Here is a 23,801-nt window from a genome sequence, read left to right on the forward strand (position 1 = left end):
CACAAGTGGCACCAAATCTTTATTCTTCTCAGTGACTTGTAGGGAGCTTGGCTGGTTCTGTAGCTAACCGAAGACCCATCTACGCTCAGCAGTTTTCACTGTTTGACTTCATATAGACAAGCCCATTTCTGCATTATTTCAAAAAAAAAAAAAAAAAGCACATAACACAGAAGCTAATTAATTCATCACTCATATAAAAGCAGGTTCAGGTGTAATATGATGTTGCTGGGAACCGTACCAGAGTCACACAGGTGGTTTGCACCACATATTAACCATACCTCCTTAGCCAAGTTATCAAGACCTTAGAATTCACTTGGTAAATCCAAAACTATCCCACACCAAGTTTCAGGGTTGTAAGTAATATAGGTAAAGCATTTATCATGGGACCTGTCACAGAGCCAAATGCTCAATAAATATTTACTCAGTATCTGCCCCACAGATGGATAGACAAAGGTTTAAAGTTGCACAAACAGCTGATGTGTAACTTTCCCCATTTAACGTATAAAGAGGGAAACGGACTTAGGAAGATGGCATGCCTGATCAAGTTTCACAGTGATGGACTGATGACAATGTGGACCCAGCGGTCAAGCTTTTCTGCTCAGAGATTTCCCCTTTCCCATTTGCCTTTCTACTTCCCTCGATCCTTTCCCCCCATTTGCAACCAGTATTGGTCCTTACCCTCTTTCTGGGCTCAGTGGTTGTGGACACCATGACAGAGTTACAGATGGTTAGGGCAAGGAAGAAGTCAGCAATGGAGGCAGTGGTGGAATGAGAAGGCCTGGCAGGTCTGGTATCTGAGGTCTCGAGCCAAAGGGCAGCATCTCTCACCTTGCTCAGGAGGTTCTTATCAGGAGTCACATCTTTCTCCTGGAAGAAAAAGACACCCAAGTGAGACCTTTTCCTGGAAGGACTGGAAAGGGAGCTCTTTCCTAGTAGGCTCCATGCCCTAGTAGGCATGTCAGGGTGGGGATAACTCTATCTTCTCTGCAGCCTTGCATCCAGCACATTCCTGCCTTCCACTGATCACTGCTCAGTTTCCGTTTGATTTCTCATTGTTAATCATCTTCATGGAACTATCCATTGCCAGGCCCTGGCATTTTTTTTTTTCCATCTAGCATCTCTTCACCACTTGCTCCCTAATCCTCTTGCTTTCGGTAGCTTGGACCCCGGAGTCCTCAATTTTGTAGTTTTGTACCAACTTTATACCAGTATCACTGCTACTCATCTCTTCTCACTCTTCACGGGAACATGTACTGTGCCATGTTCTTAAGACACCATTTTCTTCCTGCAAGTTCCGACTTCCAAAAAGATCTCCAGATCGTCACTGTTAGCATCACCAACACTTCCTGTGCCTACACTCTTTTATAAGGTTTTCCTCCAGTACACCCTAGAGATCTCTGTTGCATTCTGGACACAATCTCCTTCCCTGCCTCTGGTCACATCAATAGAAGAGTCCTTTCCTACCCATCATATCTTAATGACCACAGAAGAGCGACCTGCCCGTTAAACTGTCCCACTCAACAACAAACTCTTCTGAGCCACAGAAACAAGTTCTACATTGACACTGTCTACAGGTTCCAGGCATATAAAGCCAAGAGGGAAGTAGGCCAAGGCACAGCTGAGTTCATTATGGGATAGATGGTGCTGTTGACCTGGCAAGCCATACTAAGTAGCACTGCCAATTTTGCTTAGCAAAATGCCAAGAATCCTGACTCTTCAGGGTAAAGCGGAGGTGATAAGTGACCTGTTTTCTCTTTCTCTTCTTTTTTTTTTTTAAATCTTTTTTTTTTTTTTTTGGAAATTTATTTACTTTTATTTTATGTGCATTGGTGTTTTGCCTGTACCTATGTCTATATAAGAGTGTCACATCTTGGAGTTACAGACAGTTGTGAGCTGCCATGGCTGCCATGTGGGTGCTGGGATTTGAATCCAGGTCTTCTGGAAGGGCAGTCAGCTCTCTTAACCACTGAGCAATCTCTTCACCCTCCCCCCCCCTTTTTTTTTCCTTTTTTTGTTTAAGCTGATCCATATTTTTGTTTTTTTTTTCTTTTTTTTTTTTTTTTTTTTGTAGAACTTTCTATTTGCTCTGTCTCACTCTGGAATACGTGCTATCCATCTTCTCTGCATTTGAATATTGTGTGTCTTTAAGTACCTCACATTTATGGAGTGCTCTCTACCATCCCAAGCCCAGGCCATTTGTGGGACTCCCACCAGACTGTCACACAACCATGCGGAGATAAATGTAATCTCCCCTTAAGCAAAGCCCAGAGATGTGTGCTGATTTAATCACTGGCTCTTAGCAAGACTGAGTGAAACCCAAATCACATATCAGATTCATCTTCTTTCCTGGGGTCATAGCACAGGGATTCATTAATACTCTGTCTAAGGTTTTGCAGCTTGATTAGTCAACTCTACTCCAACACTGAGCCCATTTTTCATAATAATGAGTGCTCCTTTCCACGCAGCGTTTCCTATGTTCCCAGTACATTCATCCTCCCAATATATCCCTGCAATTAGTTCTGCGATTGTCTGGATGCTGTTATCTCTGAATTTTAGATGAGGTAACTCATGCCCACAAAATTTAGTGACTCACCTAAGCTCTCACAATAAGTGGGAGGCTATTTCCTCAGTTGATTCTTGGTCGTTTGACTCTATAATATCTCCTTGCTCTTATACCAGGCAAGATCCTCCATGAGAAGAAAGTGGCCTTTGGGACTTGGTGAGAGATACAGTTTTTAGTGCCTGGGATTCCAGATGCCCATGGACTGGCTTTCATAGCAAACCTGAGTTCTTGGCAAATTGGGAGTTTGCCTGTGGAAGTGTTTCTCTCTCTCTCTGTGTGTGTGTGTGTGTGTGTGTGTGTGGCAGGGAGGAGGTGAGGGATGGTGCATGATTGGGATTCTAAGCCTTTTCGTAGATTCCCAGAGCAGGAAGAAAGCTTGTAGGCCATCAAAGCTCAACCCTCTATTTTCCTGCAGAGGGGCAGAAAGTGAATTGCTCACGATCATATCTTGCCCTAGGTTCAGACCAGCCCAGCTTCCCCTCCACCAACCACCACACCATGGATTGATCACACAGCCAGAGCCACTTAGCCTGTACTTGTTCTGTGTTCAGGTACTGCTGTGTCTACAAGCGCCATGCGGAGGATGGCTTGTCTCTGATGCGTGCCCCGGACCTGCGGGTTACAGATATGTGGAATGTTGAACGACTCCTTTCTGGCCGTGCTTTGCTTGCCTACCACTGATGAACTCTTGACTTTTTTTTTTTATTTAAAATTTTTGAGTGTGGGTGCATGTGTTTGGGTTCCATGAGTAGAGGTCAGAGAATAATTTCAGGAAGTCAGTTCTCTCCATCTACTATTGGCTCCCAAGAATCAAACTTAGGCCATCAGGCTAGGTGGCAAACAACTTTTCCTGCCGTGCCATCTCATTGGCCCTTGCCATTTCTTTATTAAAACTCTTCTTTAATACATTTCTACTTGATCGTATGGTGGTGTGTTATAAAAGACAGGTGTTGGAAGAAGATGCCAATCAACCTTTATCTAGTCACCTGACCATCCACTGCCTCGCAAGCTTCTTCAGGGTGCTAAGCATGCTAGCCCACTGTTCTGTGTGGTCTGTTAGCATTTGGGAACTTGGCATTTAGAGCACAGGAAAATGGCAGCCCTTTCTCCCACTGGTGGCAACTGTGAAGGAAAAGAAATAGGAATTTATGGATTCCTTTTATAGTTTTTTTTTTCCCCCAAGCTAGAGCTCTGTGGTAGCCAGGCTCTGAATTGGTTGGCTTCCCTTTTACTGTCAGTCACCTGAAGCATACAAATCCTGTGTGAGCTTAGGGCCCACATCAAGGGATGCTGTTATCATTAGATTACTTTTGCTGATAATGGGTACAAACCCAGGACCTTTGCTAAGTACCCCCATTTATCTCATTTTTGTTAGCTACTATAATTTTCTGTTTTGATTATGAGGCAAAGGAGGCTCAGTGAAATGAAATAGTTTGTCCTAGGTCTCAAATCCTGTGCCAGGATCTTGAATCTAGGCCTTCCAGATCCATATTCCTGAAGTCTTAACTGTTATACTGGTGCTTCTCAAACTGGATTTGAATTCAGGCTACCTAGAATGGGCCTGGGCACCCATGTATCTACCCCAGCTCACAAGAGGACTTGTCCGCTGGTTCTAGAGAACAATCTGAACAGAAAAAATATGTGCCACGTGGCTGCCCACTGACTGTTCTTCCTTTTTGGTTGGGATGTCTTCCCATACTGGGAAAAGTAGGTGTGTTAGCTGTGCATATCCACATGTGTGGAGGCCAGAGGTCATACTAGATGCTGGGTGTATTCTTTAGTTGCTTCCTATCTTATTTTTTGAGACAGGGGACTTAACTAAACATGGAGCTCACTGATTGGCTAGGCTGTTTTGAATATGTTTTAATAAGTCACTCAAGTTGCACTGTCTCTGTTATTGATTGGGGATGGCAGCTTCTCGAAACAAAAGCCATTGGTAGATATAAAACACCCTAGCTTGCAAGTTAACCCATTGTGGCATGGCTCCTCTTGTGACTCCATCTTCCTCACTTCACCAACTTGCACTTTTTTCCGAGCTACGGATGAGCACCTCCACATGCTCCATCTTGTTTCCCCACATGTCCTCCTGCAATGGCTTGCATTCTTTCTGCACTCCTGATTAGATGACTACCACTGGTTAAGTTCCCCTCGTTGTCCCTCACTCTTGTCTTGAAGGCCAGTTCAGGGGCTAGCTTTACCAGGAAGCTCCCCAGAGTCCAAAAGAAGGATGGTGCTCCCCTCTGCTGATATACCACATCTGTTCCTACTGTCCCAGCAGTAGTCACTGGTGTCCCATTTGCTCCTTCATTAGGCTATAAATTCCTGAATCCAGGGCCAACGACCTATTAGACTTTATATCTGCACCATCCAGCTACTGTACCCACCAATGAATGTATGTCAACCGATGTTGATGAACCAGCTGACCGAATACGTGAAAGACTATTCTAAAGAAACGCCGATAGGAACCTCACATGCAGCCAACAGAGTAGGGAGGAAGCAGGCCCTTCTGTTGGTTGGTGGGGAACATGTAAATGGTCACAACATCTTGGGAAAAGTCAGTTGACTGAAAATTGCACAAATACTCCAACTTACAGTTATGCTCTAAAACTTAATGCTGCAAAAAGCCTGTCACACACATATAAACCCACAATGGCTCAACTACCCAACAAGTTCCAGCAGCCACTAAAAAGAGAATGAGGCTGTGCTCTACTGAATTTATATATGTTTGTCTGGACATAGGGAGCATTCTCCAGGATTTGTGATTTTTTTTTTTTAAATAGCAAAGTCAGGGCTGGGAAAATGGCTCAGTGGTTAAAGACCTTTCTCTGAAAGAATGAAAACCTGAGTTCAGATCCCTAGCCCTCATGTAAATGCTGGTGGTTTTGGCAGACAGACAGGATATCTGTAGAGCAAACTGCTTAGGTAGAGTAGTCACTTCGGCAAGCCCAGTGTTTGACTGACAGACCTTGCTGAAATGAATAAGGAAAAAGAGTGATTAAGGATGATTACTGGTAATGACCTTGGGTCTCCACGCATGCATGTGCATGCACACACAGAAATGTATGCATGTATACCCATGTGGATGCACAGGTAAAAAAAAACCAAACAAACATGTACACACACACACACACACACACACACACACACACACACACACACATGAAAACAGAAAAAAGGCAAAGTCCAAAAGTCCTCTGGTCAAAGTATCATCATCTATTTGTGTGTATGTCTGTGCATGTGTGTTCCATAGAAGCTTCTGTGTAGGAAGGTTCCTCTGGAAAGGCTACTGTGAGGATGTTTGGCTCTGGTGAAGGGAGAATGGAAGACACACCATGTGGCCTTTGATTTCCTTTTAACGCCTAATTGTATGTTGGTTTTAAAAGCACTCAGGACTTTCTGGGGAACTAAAGGTTGACTTCTTTTTCAAGGTGGTGATGTCTTTGTCCTAAGGTTGTGGTCTCGATGATATTTAGTTTGGATGAAGAACCAGGAATACACAGTCATTCACCCAGACAGCACATAGATTGTTAAAGCAAGCTAGGCAAGTGTAAGGAAAATCCACTGTGGCTACCCAAGAAGGAAGTTTTGGACAGTTCTTGCCCTTCCATTTGCATCCTCAGAGGGTAAGGACAGTCCTGCCCTATGTGGTCCCATTACTTATAGAAAGATTGTGGTCTGCTTGTTTACATTGGGACTCTTATCTAACCTCACAGGGACAGCAGGCCTATGTTGGCTGCCCTGCCAATCTGCAGGAAACTGGGAGTATTCCACAGAGGAATCATGAAGAAAGGAGCTGCCCTTAGGTACCTCTTTTCAATTGTATCTAGCACATTTTCTCTGGAGGTGTCAGGGCAGGAGAGATAGAGAAGACTGGAGGGGTCCAGTCTAGTTCTGCCCCATGGTTGGGAAGATGTTCTTTGGTTGGATGGTTTTGTGAAACATTGTGCAAGTGGCTCTTGGAAACAAGAACTCTGCTTAAATCTTGGCTGCTTGCAGACCAGGGCAAAAGGCATTTTATTTTCCATCTGCCAGTGCTATTAAACATTGACTGGGGATGTGCCAGTTTCATAAGTATATCACCCACCTTAAACCCACAGTTTTATAGCAGGTAATTAGGAGATAATCACTGATGCTTCCTTGTGTTTGGTAGCTAAAGAAAAAAAAAAGCAAACCCAGCTTTAATTGTTGCTGCTACTATTGATTCTCATTTTATTTTTGGTTTGGGCCCAAAGGGCCAGAGAAACCAATAGCTGGTCTCTTAAGAACTTTGAAGGCTGCTGCCAAGTCCCGGTACCTTGGGGGTTTCTGGGGCAAGCTCTGAAAGGAGGGTGGGGTAGGGGTGGTTCTGAGATGTGCTCATGCTGGCCAGATGCTAGCCAGGCAAGTGGAGGAAGACACCAAGGCAGGTGGAAAAGGGCGCAAGTTAAGCAAGCCTGCCACAAACAGACTAAGGCAGACCTCTGGGGAACTACCTGGGGCTGCCTCCCATGTTTCTAGTGTTATCTTTCAGAAACTGACAGCAGGCAGTGCAGGATCAGAGGCCAGTGGGTATCTTTAAAAGCCTTTATTCATTTTTATTTTTTTGCTGGCATATATGTATGTGTACCAAATGTATTCTGCACCACAGAGGCCACAGGACATTAGATCTCCTGGAGCAAGGGGGGTATGAGTCATCATATGGATGCCGGGAGTTGAACCTGGGTCCTGTACCTGGGTGTTTTACTAATATCAGGTTCTTGGCTATACAGTGGCCCTCTTAGTTGTTCATAAAGAGAACACATCACTGTCTCTCTGTATTCATGGCAAAGGCAGTGAGTCTTAATTCACTTTCCTTATTGTTCAACACGCATTTAGAACTTGATTTTGAAACTGCCAACCAGTCTAGATTCTGGAGACAGTTTGGGGTTAGTATGTCTGACCCATTGCCATCGACTGAGGACCCTCCGTCAAATTTATACTGACTAGAAGAGTTTTTTTGAGCCCACGGGTTTGAGATCACCCTGGGCAGCATTGCAAGAACTAGTCTTTAAAATAAAATAAAATGAAAATATAAGAGAAAGGAATCTCTGTTTCCTCGTTCAGGGATTCTGTAATTTATAAGGCTATGCAAGGAGTCATGGGAATCATGTGGCCTACGTCGCTGCTGCCGAAAAGCTTCCAAATTTCCCTCCTTATGTCTTTGGAGTTGGGGAAAGTCATTATTAGGCACATAAGATGACTGCCATGCCTTGAACTGTGAAATGCCAAAGATGTGTGTACTAGGTCCAAAGAGACTTCATTCAAGTAACTGAAAAAAATATCACCTCAAAATTTAGGAGAGTGTTTCGTTCAGCGTGTGTGGAATTAAAGAACAGGGGGGGTGGATATATGATAATATGTGTACCCTATTATTTTCTGTTCTTAGAAAAAACAAAAAAGGAAATAACAAAGCCTACAATGGTTTTTACCAGGGGCACGTGTAAATTCCTTCTCCTGTATGTTTGTAAGGAACCCTTGTCCTCACTGTTTTCTTGTTTTATCCTAGCTCATGCTGCATTTTGTGTTCTGAGATAATGCCAGAACAGAAACACAGCTTTGTACTCACCCCTAAGTCAGAGATGTAGTGACCCAGAATACAGACTCACAGCGTGCCATCGCTGTCACAGTTAGAGAACACAGCTCTGGTTAGAAAAACCAGATGGAAAATGGTTTTTACAGCTTGTTAGGTTAAAATATGACAAAAACAAAACAAAAAATACAAAATAAAACAAAACAAAACTTTGTGTGTGTGTGTGTGTGTGTGTGTGTGTGTGTGTAGTGACAGAAATTAAAATTTCAATGGAAATTGCCTTTATATCTTCTTTATCTAACAATAGCACAATAGTACTTTCAGGTCTATTTGCAGTTTCTGCTTTGAGATGACTGTGGCTCCCCATGGCATTTTCTTTCCTTTATTTTTAAAAAAAGATTTAATTTATTTTTATTTATATGTGCATGTGGGTTTCAGGTGCCCACAGAGTTTAGAAGAGGTGTTAGAAACCCTGAATGTAGAGGTGTAGTTGGCTTGTTGTGGGTACTGAGAAAAGAACTCTGGTCCTCTGTATGAGTATCAAGTACCCTTAACTGCTTGGCCATCTTTCCAGGCCTGCCCTGTGGCCTTTTATAGAATTTGTGATGGTGTGGTTCTGAGGAATGAATGGATCAGGAACCAGAAGGCTCTGGCTTTGGCCCTGACCTCAAGGGACTGCTGTGCAACTTGGGGGAATGAATTTAGAGTCAGTTTTCACTTGCTACCTGGGTGTTTAGCAATGACTTTGAGGAAATCAAATGTAAAAAGACGAAAGTCTGACCAAAGTTGAACTCTCACTTTGGAGCCATGGAACTGACCTAAGGGAAGAAATCTGATAGGCAATTTGGATATAAATATTCTTCACTTCCCAACTCTTTAAAATTCCTCTTTGATTAGTGCTAAAACATTTTTCTCTCACCTTTCTTCAAGTGCACAAAGCCTAAAAGGCATAAGCCTTTTGTTTTTCTAGTTTATGAAAAGTACAGATATAACTAATATTTCTTGTTTCCTTTAGCTGTATAATTGGAAAAGCATGCATCATGAGGAGGCTGCTGGCTCTCAGCTATGGCACTGATAAATGGAAGAGGGAAGGGCTCCAGGGAGCTGGGGACTGTGCCAGCTTATGTGGTATAGATTCCTTAACTTGAGCCAATTTTTGCCATGGGAAACCTCTGGATTAGTATGGGGGAATGTTTCTATTTCCACTTTCAGAAGAGGATAAATTAGTGTTTAAGATAAAAAAAACTCCCAGTTTTCAAATGCTGAACATTTGGAACTAACCAGAATTGTGTGTGTTGACAGACACTATGCATTTCACATGGGGTGAGATGGGCCATTTTAAGAGCTCTACAGGCTTTAAATGCCTTTTTTAAAAGAATTAATAACAGGATTTTATGTAGCCCAGCCTGGCCTCAAACTCAGTATATAGCAAGAGCTGGGACTATAGGTGTTCAGCATCCTACTAGGTTCATGAGGTGCTGGAAAGGAATCCAGTTATCATGCATGCTAGGAAAGCACTCTTTCAACTTAGCTACACGGCTGACCTCCAACCCTCCCTAAAACTAATCAGGGTTTATAGAGGCTTTGCTATATCCTAGAACCTTCTGTTACAATTTGGTTATAATTCAATTATTACAGGCAAGGACTTACTATTGAGCTGCTGAAGGCCACAGGAGGCTGTGAGGTTTCCCAGCGTCCCACAGACCTTTGTCGGGAGTGGCTCTGGATAGGGACCCGGGCACTCTGGCACCTCCTCAGAGGCTGGGCACCTCCTTGGCTTCTCATCGTTGCTGTTCCCTGGGTCCATCTAGGTGGGAAGGACAGACATTGGTATTGCGTCCACTCCTCACCATCCGAGTCCAGCTCCTTTGACATCTCCAGTCGTTTGGCTGCAAGAAAGAAATCTTGTCATATCCTGGCTGAGCCAGGGTTTGCGGATGCTGGGCTTCAGGGCTTGGGGTAGAGCGCAGGAAAGGTCTGTAGAAAACTGTAGCTGGGCTACCAAGATTGCAGAAAGTTATGTGACCTTGTGCTTTGAATCTAACTCGGGATAGTTCCGTGGATTTAGTAACATAACATGTGACAGCGACTAGACAAGCTGTGTGCTGTAGTAGTAGATGATGCATTATTAAAAAAAACAAGAAGCTCCCACGTAATTGGTGAGTGATCACCATAGCAAAAGGGATAAGGTTATCTATAATATCTTTTCCTCTCTCTCTCTCTCTTTCTCTCTGTGCATATGTATGTGTGTGAGTGTGTACTAACTTAGTTCTATAGGCTACCTTCAGACCATGAAAAGTAACAACAGTTCAGACATCTTACATCTTCCCATTCTAAACCAAAATCCAACATTTGTTAAAATGGAAGGCATTTTCTAAATGTGCAAACTTTGACCCTGTGCCTAGATCTAGACCTGTCCTAACAGACCATAATGTTACAGGAAAAATTTCTAAGCCTGGATTCATGACTGCTTAGCTACACAATTAAGATATATTCCTTCTTAGCCCGTCCTTGATGTAAACATATTGCTGTACAGGGGGGGATTAACTGATAAAATGCCACAGAACTTCTGTGTGTGTATGTGTGTATGTGTGTGTGGGTGTGTGTGTGTGGGTGTGTGAATATCCTTTTCCTCCTATTCTCTTAAGAGAGCATGGTACTTGTGGGCCCTCATACCATTTTCTTGGTGACAATATTCGCTGCCCACAATGGTACAACGCCGGAACACCATCTTGTTTTCTGTCAGGGTCCCCGTCTTGTCAGAGAAGATGTACTGGATTTGGCCCAGGTCCTCTGTAATGTTGAGGGCTCGACACTGAATGGACAAATCAGTGTCTTCATCATATAAGTCAAGGTCATTATGAAGGAGGAAGACTTGCCCAAGCTTTACCAGCTCAATGGACACGTACAAGGAGATCGGGATCAACACCTGAGGGGAGATGGATTCACAGTGTCAGAAACTCGCTTGATCTGTGCTCCCAGAGCCTCACCAGTGGTAGCAAAGGCGGCATTGATGGAAAGGCGAGGACAGCTCACAGCAGGGCATTTCCTGAGAAGTTACAAGTCAGTGACTTCAGGTCTCCCTTGAAATTCTCAGGGGAAATGAAGATATGCCACTTCCCTGGGGTGAGGCAGGCACTCATCACTGGCTGTTAACTGACAGCATGATGGAGAACTCATATTCTAGTGACAGTATACAGAAAAATAAATATATATGAGGCAGTTGCCTTATGAAATAGAAGAAAGGAAATCAGAGAGGACACAGAGACATAGACTGAGTGGACTCTTTCATATACATGACCTTTGGGCAGAGATGAAAGAGATCGAAGGGTGTGAGTGTGAGAGTTCTGGGCAGTGGGAGGGACTTGGTTGTCTGGGAGGTGATAGTGAGCAGGCATCACACAGGAAGAGTGCAGGATGAGAACTGTCAGTGATGAGATGTGGTCAAAGTCCAGATCATTTGAAGCCTTGTTGGCTTCTGTAAGGACTTTGGATTTTATTCTGAGAAGACATGAATTACCAGTACATTCTTTGCAGAGAAGTGGTGTGTTTTGATTTCCCTTTAAGAAGGGTCAAACTGCAACTTAAATAATTGGCATTTATAATCCAATCTTCCACAACAGTGCATCGTGTATTGAAGCCATTTTTAGTCATTAAGAAACAATGGTGATCCAAGTAATTTTATTACAGACTTAAGGGCAGCTGATAAGGTCTGAGGAATTAAGATTTTCATCCACTGTACTGAAATGAGTGAAGAGATGCCTGTCTTTTTCATTACATATCCAGGAATGCCATTTACCTTAAAGGCAAAATTGGAGATTGATGTACTTATGTGATTTATATGCAATAAATATATATGTTTGTGAAAAAAAAAAGAAAACAAAAAAAAAAAAGAAGGGTCAAACTGCTATGTTAAATGGATGGTTGAAAATGGTTCATCTATAGGGAACAAAGTTCTACAAGGCATTGACTGTAGGTGAGACTTCACCACACTGAAAAGCAACTTTCCATTTTCTAGCTGCTGTGTTTTCTTATAGAACACAAATATTTAAAGAAAATCATCTCTTCATCTCTTATTACATATTTTATAGCCCTATTTTTTTTTTCTCATCTACTTTGTGCTCTGTCATCAACTAGAACACTAACTTGAGAAGTTTTTCTGTTTCCAATGCTTGGGGATGGAGAATCCTGGTAGATCCTTGTGCTATTTAATCTTCCTTCGGTCTTGGGTTTTAGTGCTTTTCCTGTTCTATGTCTGGCAAAGGTACATACACATGGGTGACTCTTCCGATCTGACCCTTTAAACCTTCTTCTACAGCTATCTGAGGAGTTGTCCTGACATCAGCTTCCATGTGAAAACTTGGTAGATGCACCAGAAAGCAATGATGATCTTTCCATCTTGTCCTCATTACTCTTTTCTGAGGCTAGCACTTATTTTTATTTATTTTGCAAAGCTCTAGAGGTTAGAGAGCTCCTACCTGGAACAGAATGATCATTGTGAGGAACATATAGAATCCTCCAAGGGCAATAGAAAGAAAGTTCCCATCAGCATCTGGCACATCAAAGGGAGGATGCTCTTTAAAGGTACCATTCCAGAGGCTGTGACCTGAGAAGAAGCAAAACAAGTCATGAGACAAAACTTCTACTAGTCTTTAGTTTGGCCAGGCACCCATAACCTGTTTCTGGACATGGGTGGGTATTTGAAGAACCCATTCTTTTTTAAAATTCTTTTTCATTTATTTATTAATTTATTTCTCTTTACAGTCTGATCAGAGCCTCCTTCCTCCTCTCCTCCCAGTCCCACCCTCACACCCCCTTCTCTCCCTCTCCTTTTTCTCAGAGAAGGGGAGGCCTCCAAGGGGTATCAATTCACCCAGGGAACTTCAAGTCATAGCAGGACGAAGTGCATCCTTTCCCACAGGGGCCTGACAAGGAAGTCCAGCTAGGGGAAAGGGATCCCAGCCGCAGGCAACGGAGTCAGAGACAGCCCGTACTCCCATTGTTAGGGGACCCACATGATGACTATGATGTACATGTGCGACATATGTGTAGGGGGCCGAGGTCCAGCCCATGGATGCTCTTTGGTTGGTGGTTCATTCTCTGTGAACCCTCATGGGCCTAGGTTACTTGACTCTGTATGTCTTTTTATGGTGTCTTTGGTCTCTCGGGCACTCTATTATTCTTCATCCCACTCTTCCACAGAATATCCCGAGAAGAGCCCATTCTTATTCTACATGACCACAGTCTCTCGCCTTTTCCTCCGTCTCTTTTCCTTTATCTTGACAGTGATCCTTCATGCACCCACTTCTTCACTCTTCAATCCCTTGATGGAAGAGTAGATGCTAGGTCTGCCTTTACTGGTAGAGATTAGTATGAAGATTACCTGAATTTTGATAAACTCTTATCACATAGGGTTGGAAAGATAATGGAACATATACTTTTCAGTCATTGTAAGAAGTGTGTGGTTAAGCATTCTTAACACATCTGTCTGCCAGTTTTGCTTGTCCTGTCTACCCATTTCTTCATCCATTCATCTACCTAATCACCCATCTCTTTCCACTTTTCCTGTCTATATTCAATAATTATTAGTTGTATCAGTCCCGTTTTTTTTTTCTTGAGTAATTCTCATGAAACAAAGGACTATGACCTTAAAAGTCAATGAGGTTGAGTGTGCTAAAGTGTGGAATGCCATGAGAGTTCACAGAACTCACACCGAATACACTATGAACTGTTTCCTTATTTGCTAAAGGGGAGATAACACCCATTGTAACAGGATTATGCAAGATGAGCAATATCCAGCACCTGCTGGACATGTCCTTGTCTGTTAATTAGTAATAGCTATTTTATAGTGTTCTTGTAAAACTGGAATAACCCATTGTGTAGAATTCCATGCCGGCTAGTTTTCCGTTAGCTTTAATACAAGGAAAAGGGAACCTCAATTGAGAAATTTCCCCTACAAGATTGGCCTATGGACAAATTTGTGGCACATTTTCTTGATTGATGACTGATGTGGAAGGGACCAGCTTTCTGAGGTGAGTCATCCCTGGGCAGGTGGTCCTGGGTGGTATAAGAGAGCAGCCCAAGCAAGCCATGAGGAAGAAGGCAGTAAGCGGCACTCACCCAAGGCTTCTGCTTCAGTTTCTACCTCCAGATTTCTGCCCTGACTTCCCTCAGTAATGGACTGTGATGTGGAATAAATCCTAGCCGAAACAAATGTTCTCATTTTCAGGGCATGAACTACAGAGTGTAGTTCAGATAAAGAATATGTCATCCTGTCCAAAGCACTCCTTTCCCCTCTGAGGCTGGGCCAAATTCTTCATTGCCACTTTGGAAAAAAGAGGAATTACAGACATGCTATAATTTAATGGTAATAGTGTAGTACACAGGACATGTGCAGAGAAAGGACCACTGTAGTATGAATGCAAAGTAGCTATAAAGTAAAACAGGAGGCCTTGGGGGTCTTGGAGCCCAGGCACATATATATGTATCAAGAGGGTAAGCAAGAAGACACACCTTGTTATCAAAACAAAGAGAACATTTGGTAGGGAACCATGGAATAAGAGTTGTCATTGGAGAACTTTCTCCTCAAGGGCTATGCTTTAATGAGGGGGAAAAGAGTCCTATTTTAGAAAATTTGCTATTTGCAATGGAAAAAAAAATCCCTCCTTTTCCATTAATGTTCTTTCTTTATCATTTTGGAGAACGTGCAGAGCCAGTTCTGGGTAACCTGTGCCTTATCTTTGTGTGGCCATGTAATCATTAACTTTCTTTTTTCCCCCTGGAGACATAGTGATCTCAAATGTCCTTTCAGTTCTTGTGTGCCCCAAAAATTTACTCAATATGGAGGCATAGTTCCTGTGGCCACATGGGGGCGGGTAGGAATGGCTGTGTCCTTGCTAGGGTCTTCTCTGTACTCCTTTGCTGCCTTTCCAGCTGTGAGCCACTCACTCAGGCACAGCTGGTAGACTCACCTGAAAGATGCATTCAATAACACTCCTGGCCACCCTGACACGAGCCCCACCTCCTCTCTAAACTAACACACTAGATAGCTCTCTCTCTGTCTCTGTCTTTGCCTTTTAGACACTATCTTCTAAAATAAAGCGATGGTTATAATTTCAGAAAAAAAATGACAACAGATATTATTGCTGCTCCTTGGGTCAGGGCCATTAGACACGTCTGAGCTCATAATTTTTCTCTTGATCTTCCCTGACTCATTATGGGGTCTCCTTAAACATTCTGTGAAACATCCATAGATTTAAAATAGTGGGTAAGAGCTCGGTGGAGGACTCTTGCTGGTCTCTGCTTTGAAGATCACCTTAAATGGCTCTAGCTCACTCCTTTCTATGACTTCTGAAGCTTGCTCTTGCTTCTACACACTAGATAGCCACCCAACTGCTGTCTGTCTACAGACATGGTACTCCCCACCTCTGTGCGCTCATGTGCCGCCCATGTAACTAAGAACTGTCTTTCTCTGCGCAGAGTTCCCTGCTTCACTGTGCTCCAGAACCACCAATGATTGACAGTATTGCTAATATTTAAGAATGCACACACTACCAGGGAACTTTCATCAGTACCCCAGTAAAATAGGCAGTGAAGATTTGATTTTTCTTTCAGGAAACTAAAGCTCAGAATTAGTGATTCGCCCAAAGGAACATCCTTTTTGCAGAACATCCCCTACCTATAGCTCCAATGAGGCACATGAGGAAGAGAAGGCCGATGCAGAAGAATATGTCTGTGTTGATGCGCCGCTCAATTTTGCTGCGTTTGTAGCGGGGGCCATTGTTGTTCAGCATGGCTTTTGTCTCATGGCCTTTGAGAGAAAATTGGGAAAATCAGTTTCTTGGCTTCCACAGGTTTTATTTGATAAAAGCAAGGTTTTACTTGCTAAGTTGAATCCATCTGGCTTCAGAACACATGGTCAAGGCCTCACATAGTCAGCAGGACCCATTCACTGAGCATCCTCAACCCGCCAGGTGCTGTGGTGGACAGCACCAGAGCTTCAATGCCATGCGATGCAGACTGCGTGAGTGCAAAGAGTACCCCTATTTTAGGTGCCCCACATTTGCGTGGTTGGTATGACAGTGCTGTCTGGAGGAAGGGATCCTTTCCTAATCTGCATAGAATGTGATCTCCTGACTGCTTCAGGCTAAGAGTCAGGGGACAATGATAATTAGGTGGCTCACAGTCTGGCAGAGACACAAAATCAGTACAGCTATGAACAAGTCCCACAGGGCGACTAACAACAGTAACCACAGGGCTAAGGTGGACACAAGATGGTAGTCAGAGAGATCAGCAAGAGCTTTTCAGAGAAAGGGACACTTAAGAGTGAAAGAAGAGTTAGGGAGGAGAGATTTAGATGGAAAGAAATGCAAGTGCAAAGGTCCTGCAGTCTGACTGAGCTTGGGCCCAGCCGTTTCCCTGCTCGTTTCTTTATTTCTTTGTGTCTCAGGTGGTAGAGCCAGAATCTGTCACTCTGGTACTCACTCATCAGCTATGCTTCCACATAAAATGCTACTGAGTTAGCTGCCTCGAAGATTTAAAATAGCAACAACAGTGGGAGTGAATGAGCTCAGATTATTAAATTAGATTTAGACTGCCACAGTTGTGAGGGGCTCCGGCAATATGAAGGGCACAGGCTGCTGCATTCATCTCCCACTACCTGCCTCAGGCTCACCTCCCAGGGGGCCTCACTCTCTGAAACCACTCCATTCTTTAGGCAGGAACAAAGACAAGACAGAATATGGGTGCTGGAGTTGGGACTCAGCTCTGCTCACATTTGACCTTAGCTTACAGCGAGTTCTTCCCAAGAGATGTGGGACCTTAGGCAAATGGATTCTCCTGCCCTTGAACTTCTCATCTCAACTGCAAAATGGGATCGGGATTATGTGTGTGTGTATGCATAATTAACCTACAGTAAGAGTCTAATTAGCTCCAGGCAAGTAGGATGAGCTTAATAAATGCTGTGAGATGCACATACCTCCACACTAAAGCTATTTTTCTGGAAAACTCTACTCTCTCTAGCTCCCTGTGACGAGTGGATTGCCCCATTGTGACATGACACAGGCAAGAGGGTACTAACGAGAGCTGAGCCAATACTTGTGTCTGGTCCTTAAACCTCCTCACACTGTGAGCTAAATTAAACCTCTTTTCTCTAAAATTTTTCTGCCTCAGTTAGTGTAGTACAGTAATATATGAAATATGAAAATGTCTCCACACCCAGAGTGTGGATAAAGAGTGGGTGGATAAAGAGCCAGTAGATAAAGGGAACATTAAGATCATAACTGAAGAAAACCCAGTAACTGGAGTTTATCAAGTGTTCCCTTTACTAGGTGACTTGTATGGGATGGGACAGGCCATTTGATTCTCAGGGATCTAAAAAGCAAATACAAATGTTCTTCCTATTACACGAGTAGGAAAACAGAGACATGAAAGAAGTTTCCTTTTGTGGGGGGATTCTGAAGACCTGCCTAAGCTTATGTCCCCAAACCACCATTGGGGTGATGAACTGAGTCTTTCCCTATCTGGTGGGATGTATGGTATTGAATCAGCATCTCATTATGTCTTCTGTGGAGAGTGTGAGCTCCCTCCCATGGCTCCCAGCCTCTGTGTGCACAGAGAAATGGGAAGTCCCCGTGGCTCTGCCCCTGGGAACCCCTGTGAGTTTCCACTCTCTGAAGAGGAACTGAGAGGAAAGGCTGGCAAGGGGAGTATTAAGACAGGTTGGGAAAAGAAACTGCTGAGACAATCACCTGCGTAGATGACAATGCCAGCTGCCACCTCAGTGTTTCGGATGGTACAACCTCGGAGCAGAAGACTCTCGCTGCCAAAGCCAGTCCTGGTCTGGTCAGGATGCTCCCTGGGAACAAGGAGTGAAGCTCAGAGCTTGTTTTTCGATGGCCTCCCTATGTGGTTTCTGGTTGGCATAATGGAACTAGCAGCTGTGAGTGAAAGCAAACCATTTCCCACTTCTTTCCAGAGCTACTGCTGTTCTTCGGGATGCTATCTGTGTCCAGATGAATCTCACCAGTGCTCCTGCGAGGCTGGGCTGAGTCTGGACCATCAGAAGGGAATACTGTTTTTGTTTTTCTGAGGAATTTTTCATTTACTCACATTAAAGGGAGAACTCAGCTGGAAAAAAAAATCCCAGATTTAAATTTTTACTCTCAAATTGGTTGCAGGAATAAAGTGCAGGGAGTGGGCTTCTGGACCTCTGAGTTCTGGTCCTGTGTCTCCCTCGGATGGTGTTCAAGTCCCCCTCCCCCCAACCTAGCTGCTGAGGATCAGAACCACATTAGCTGAGCACCCTGGTTCCTTGAAGATGCCAGGTTTCCTGTCGTTTATATCATGATGTAGGAAGTAAAATAAAGCAAGAGGAGGTGGGTTACAGCCATCTCACATCTGAGCTACCTCACTCACAAGGTCTCTCTCTCCATATATTCCCTCCCTCGCTCAGTCCCTCAGAAAGTACAGAGGCCTTTCAGGAGGGCCCCAATGACCCTTTGTCTAACTACAGGAGGCAGATTCTTAACCTCAGGAGGTATTTCAGCTTTCCACTTCATGTTAGAGGCTTCTGTGCCAGAATGACCCTATCTATTCATCATCTTCAGCATGGCAGTCTAACCTGATTCCTTTTCCCTGGGATTTCAGCAGTTCTAAAGGTAACATTCTAGGGCCACCAGGGGAAAGGAAAACAACAATCTTAACACTGAATTTCTTCTCCCTGTGGTTTGCCAATACTTCTTTTTCCTATGTGCAGCTGTGACTCTTTCTGTTAATTAAAGTGCAGGCCGTTTATAAGCCAGGTCGTGCTATCATAGCTAGTTTAGAGGAAGGAATGTGGAGGCAAATACATAGATCTAGTAAGTGGCATTTGATTCTAGAATATCTTGCCCTTTCATGCTGTGCTCATATTCAATATGCCTATGGATTGATCAAACGATTGTCTTTTTATTTATTAGCTTAAATACTTTCATACAATATATTTTTATTAAATTCTTTTTCCTTCCCAAACTCCTCCCAGAGCTTCTCCACATGTTCTTTCCTTATTTTTCTAAAAGAAAAACAAAAACCAAAATACAAAAACAAATACCAAAAACAAAAAATATCAAACCAAATTAAACAAATCCAAACCAAACCAAACCAAACCAAACCAAACCAAACCAAAAAGAATACAAACAACATGGACTCCATTTTGCCTTGGCTAACTACTCTTGAGCATAGGGCCTGCCCTGAAGTGTAGTTGATGAACTCAGTGTCACTCCACGGAAGAAAACTGATTTTAACCTCTCCCAGTAGTGAGAGGTTGCAAACAGCTTCTCCTCCTTCCTCTTCTTCTTGCTTCTCCTCCTTCCTCTTCTTCTTCCTCCCCTTCCTCCTTCTCCCCTTCCACCTTCTCCTCCCCTCCCTCCTCCTCGTCTTCTTTTTTCCTTTTTCTTTCTTCCTTCTTTCCTTCTTCTTCTTCTTCTTCTTCTTCTTCTTCTTCTTCTTCTTCTTCTTCTTCTTCTTCTTTTTCTTCTTCTTCTCTTCTTCTTGTGTGAGTAGAACTCTGTGTCTATTTCCCATTCTCCATGCTGGCATTTTTATCTTTGAACTTGTAGGCCTTGTGCATGAATCCATATGTACATCCAATTCACTGTATCTGGAAGATGCTTTTTTCTTTGAATTATCCCTACACTGACTCTTAAAAATTTTTCTGCCCTTTCTTCCACCCAGCCCCTGAGCCTTGAAGGGGAAAGTTTGATAAAGACATCTCATTTAAGGCTGAGTGCTGCAAAGTCTCTCTGCACACTGTCCAGTTGTGGGTCTCTGTTAATTACCATCTACTACAAAAAGAAACTTCTCTGATAAAGACTGACTAGTTCTCTGTCAGATGTATACTTGGTAAAGATTGTCTTTTTTTTTTTTTTTGAGTCTTATTATGTAGCCCAAACTAGCTTTGAACTATGACTCCCCTTTCTTAACCTCACAAGCACTGAGATCAAAGCCATGTGCCACCATGTCCAACTTCAATAGCCTTTTAAATGCTAACAATTCCTTATTCTGCTTATAAACTGTGTTCACTTCCATTATTATATTGGATTCTGCATGACTTTAGAAGGTCACTTTTATAAAAGCTAAAGCTCACAGAGGCTGAGGTGTTTCCCCCCGCCCCCCAAGGCCATACAACCTAGTATATTCGACATCTTAGGGTTCTGGATTGCAGGTGACAAACTTTTAGCAATGTGTAGTCTATGACATCCTGAGGTGGCAGCTCAGGGGAGAGCCAGCTTCTCTTACTCACCATGTCCTTTTTTGAATAGATGGGAAAAAAGGCTTAGCTGTCTCAATGGCTGCTGTATCATTGAAGGTTCTTTGTGAGCAGAGATGTTCATGGTCAACATGCAGCATTTATCTCTTGGCTTTAGCATTTGGGCAAGACAGTGCCTAGTTGTGGGGTTGGCTTGCACATTGTAGGGTGTTGGGATGCTTCCTGGCCTTCGTCTACAAAAGTAGACGAAGTAGCACAGCTTCCTAGCTGTGTCAACTAATACCACCTTCAGGCATTGCCAAATGACTCCTGATTAAGGAGAAGAATATTGTCTCAGACTGAGAACTGCAGTCCTACACTTAATCAATCAATTATTTATTGAGACAAGGTTTCATGTAGCCAAGTATGACCTTAAACTTGTTACGTAGCTGAGGATGGCCTTGTACTTCTGATCCTTCCACCCCCACCTTCTAAGTGCTGGAATTACATGTGTATGTCACTAACCCTAGGTTATATGGTTATGAGGATTGAACTCAGGACCTTGTGTGTGTATACTAGACAAAGACTCTACTAATTGAACTACTCTCCCAGCTCAAACAGTTGCACTGTAGAATCTCAAGCCTATTATCTTCAACTAGACCATAGGAAGTTGTTCATCTTCTAGCCAATCTGTGTAATCACAAGGGATTCCTAACTTAAGCAGACCGATAGAGACTTGTGGAAAACAAAATTAGTAGACATTTGGTTTATGGGTGCCTGGCCTAAAAGTCTTCTTGTGTGATGTAGTTGGGAATATAGGCCCAGATGGTAGAATCTTCTATGATCTTTTGGTTGACCACAGGCTGGCTAGTTGGACTTTCAAGGCTTTTCTTTGAGGCCAGGAGGTGGGGGAAGACAGGTCAGAGCAGTGGCCAGAAAGAAGAGGTATTAAGATAAAAGGAGCTAGGGCAGTGCTGTCTGAAGTCCCTGTGAGGTAGGCAAGCCTGAGCCTTGACTGACAGTGAGGCGGGCTAAGGTGCTAATAGCATGAGTTCGATGGAGAAAGAGTCATGGGGAAAACCAGGCCATGAAGCTGCTCTCGAGGAGAATATGGAGAATAGTTCAATGCACAGGTGAGTTGGAACAAACAAATCTAGCAACTCAGGCATGAGGGGAACTATGCTTGCCAGAGACAATGAACAGCTTCTTTCTTGACAGATGCATACAAAGAATTCTTTCCCAGTTCACATCCTTCTTTCCCTCTCTCCATCCATCCTTACTGTGTATTTGAAAGGTAAATTGCTTCAAGGCTACTGTGTGCATCTTCTGTATTCTTCCTTTCCCCCTCCCACATGCCAGGTCATGATAGCACACACGGACTGAGAACATGTCTGGGAAGGAAGTATCCCAGTGGACTGGAATCCTATTGGTAAGGACTGAGCCCAACACAGCTGAACTGTGTGAAGCAGGGACATGGAAAACACACCACTTTAGGGATGTTTGGTACCTGCTGTAAAACTCTGGGCAAGTTCAGAAGTCTAGAGCATAAAATTCCCCATCTGAAACATGGAGACCATGGTCCCCACTTCCTTGAGTGGCTGTAAAGACCACATAAGATGGTATTCTGCAGAAATGCCCTGAGAACTGGTGTAGCATTGCACAAGGCTAGACATACACTCACATCCATGCTGGGACTGTTACTGTGTTTCCTTACAGCAAATAGAGCGGGGATCAGAGGTGGGCCAGAATTACAGCAAAATTCTGAGGCTGAATGAAAGTTGAAGAGTAACAATAATTCTAACATAAACATCTATGATTCACTGGGCAGTTTTTTTTTTTTTTTTTTTTTCCCAGTTTTGCTAATCTGAGCTCTGCAGAGGGATTCTTAGGGAAGACAAGTCCTGTGGCATAGGTATTATAAATCGTACCCTGCAAAGATGGCAACCAAGGAACAGAGATAGGTAAGTAAATCAATTCAGTTCACACAGCTTATTGTTGGGTGAATTATAGCACAAGGTCAGGTCTGTAAAACTTGAACATTTTTTAACCGCAGGATATAGACCCTTAATTATCTGGTCAATTCAAGGAAATACACTTTCCGCAGCAGAGAAACTGCTTACTAGCAGCCCAGGGGCCCTGGGTACTTACATATAACCCTTAAACTTGCTGAGGTGGTTGTTGGGCTTCTCACACACAATGGTACTGTGGAAATGCTCCGGTTGGAACTGCGCCTCCTGTGGAAGAGAGGAAGACCCTGTGAGGCAGTTGCATCAAAGGGATCTAGTCTTCATAGGCACACAGGGAGAACTAATGGCTGCGACGGGCATCACAAATGAGGCCACCAAGCTTTGCCACACTGTGATGTTTGCAGCATGTCAGGTTAAAGTTAAGACCTCATCAAGGGGGAGAAAGTCAACAGGAACGCAGAGTTGGGTGTAGATTAAAGGAAGGCAGTTTCGCCGCTCTCCTCCCACCCATAGGCTCACGCCTTCCTGCTACCTCCCTCTTCTATGGAGTTCTCTGAGCCCTAATCACCACCTACTGCAAAAAGAAACGTCTCTGAACAAAGCCGAGAACAGTACAGATCTATGAAGTTAACGTAAATATTTAGAATTGAAGAGAAGTGAATTTCTGGGTGACCGTGTGCTGTTGAACTGGGCACAGATGTATGAAAGACCAATGCCTCAGACACAGGGAAGTGGCAAAACCTTCCTGTGCTGTGAATGTGAATGTTGGCAGTGTAGGTAGAAAATCTCCGCATAGGCCTCCTTCCCATGTTTATGGCTTAAAGACTGGTTCCCTACAGAGACCACTCATACTATGATTAGCTAAGCCTGCCTCCTTGTTCAGCTCTATACGGTATTCCTGCCTGCTTGTTTTTATGCATGTAATAACCATGCCCTCTGGTTTAATTATAAGGTATTAATTGTACCCACTTAGCATTGTTCAGTTGTGTATAATAGACACACTGAGCTTCCACAGTGCTGCATCTTCCCCGTTTGAGAGCCCAGATAACTCCATCACAGCTTTACTGTACATGTTTCTGCCATTTCTTCATTCCCTTGTTATCCCTAGTCTGGGTTTGAGGACCCAAGCTAGGCAAGGGCACATCACAGAATGCAGCTTGATAGCATGAACATTAAGCAGAAACAACTGTAGGTTTTTGTCTAGGGCCTGTGATCTCCATAGTCCTAGGGGTTTGACCAGGTTTATAGTACCAGGCATAAATTCTTTCTCATGGAGCAGCCCATGCACATACGGGTGTCACTAATTGGACTCAGGGGTTATTAATATCAGCAGATAAACATAAGAAGTTGGGAGGAAAAATGGGTGGAGGGCACTAGGGAGGAGTTGGAGAGAGGTAGTCATGAGTGGATATGATCAATACTCATGGTATAAGTGTATGACACTGACAAAGAATAAAAAAATATAAAAAAGGGAATGTGGCTGTACTGACCATGTTT

At 43.4% G+C, this 23,801-nt stretch overlaps 1 protein-coding gene and 1 long non-coding RNA gene across 9 annotated transcripts in view; one reads left to right on the forward strand and one right to left on the reverse strand.

Annotated features, from left to right (window-relative positions):
* The window catches only part of Atp10b (ATPase phospholipid transporting 10B (putative)), a 328,393-nt gene that overhangs the window by 43,930 nt on the left and 260,662 nt on the right, over positions 1-23,801 (reverse strand). For all 5 annotated transcript variants that reach the window (XM_055610683.1, XM_055610684.1, XM_055610682.1 and 2 more), the window contains 7 exons: positions 22,486-22,571; positions 17,861-17,967; positions 15,790-15,921; positions 12,590-12,717; positions 10,788-11,040; positions 9,762-10,000; positions 679-867 (listed from right to left, as the gene is read on the reverse strand). In XM_055610683.1, the coding sequence (XP_055466658.1) occupies positions 679-867; positions 9,762-10,000; positions 10,788-11,040; positions 12,590-12,717; positions 15,790-15,921; positions 17,861-17,967; positions 22,486-22,571 (1,134 nt within the window). The remainder of the gene's footprint in view (positions 1-678; positions 868-9,761; positions 10,001-10,787; positions 11,041-12,589; positions 12,718-15,789; positions 15,922-17,860; positions 17,968-22,485; positions 22,572-23,801) is intronic.
* The window catches only part of LOC129679494 (uncharacterized), a 36,367-nt gene continuing 26,565 nt past the window's right edge, over positions 14,000-23,801 (forward strand). For 3 of the 4 annotated variants that reach the window (XR_008720555.1, XR_008720556.1, XR_008720558.1), the window contains exons 1-2: positions 14,000-14,143; positions 22,192-22,298. This is a non-coding gene — a long non-coding RNA (uncharacterized LOC129679494). Of the gene's footprint in view, positions 14,144-21,696; positions 21,767-22,191; positions 22,299-23,801 lie in introns of those variants that run through there. The other variant, XR_008720557.1, reaches the window with a different exon arrangement.

This window comes from Psammomys obesus, unplaced genomic scaffold (genome assembly GCF_907164565.1).
Source record: "Psammomys obesus unplaced genomic scaffold, mPsaObe1.curated_primary_1811, whole genome shotgun sequence".
Classification (NCBI taxonomy): Eukaryota; Metazoa; Chordata; class Mammalia; order Rodentia; family Muridae; genus Psammomys; species Psammomys obesus.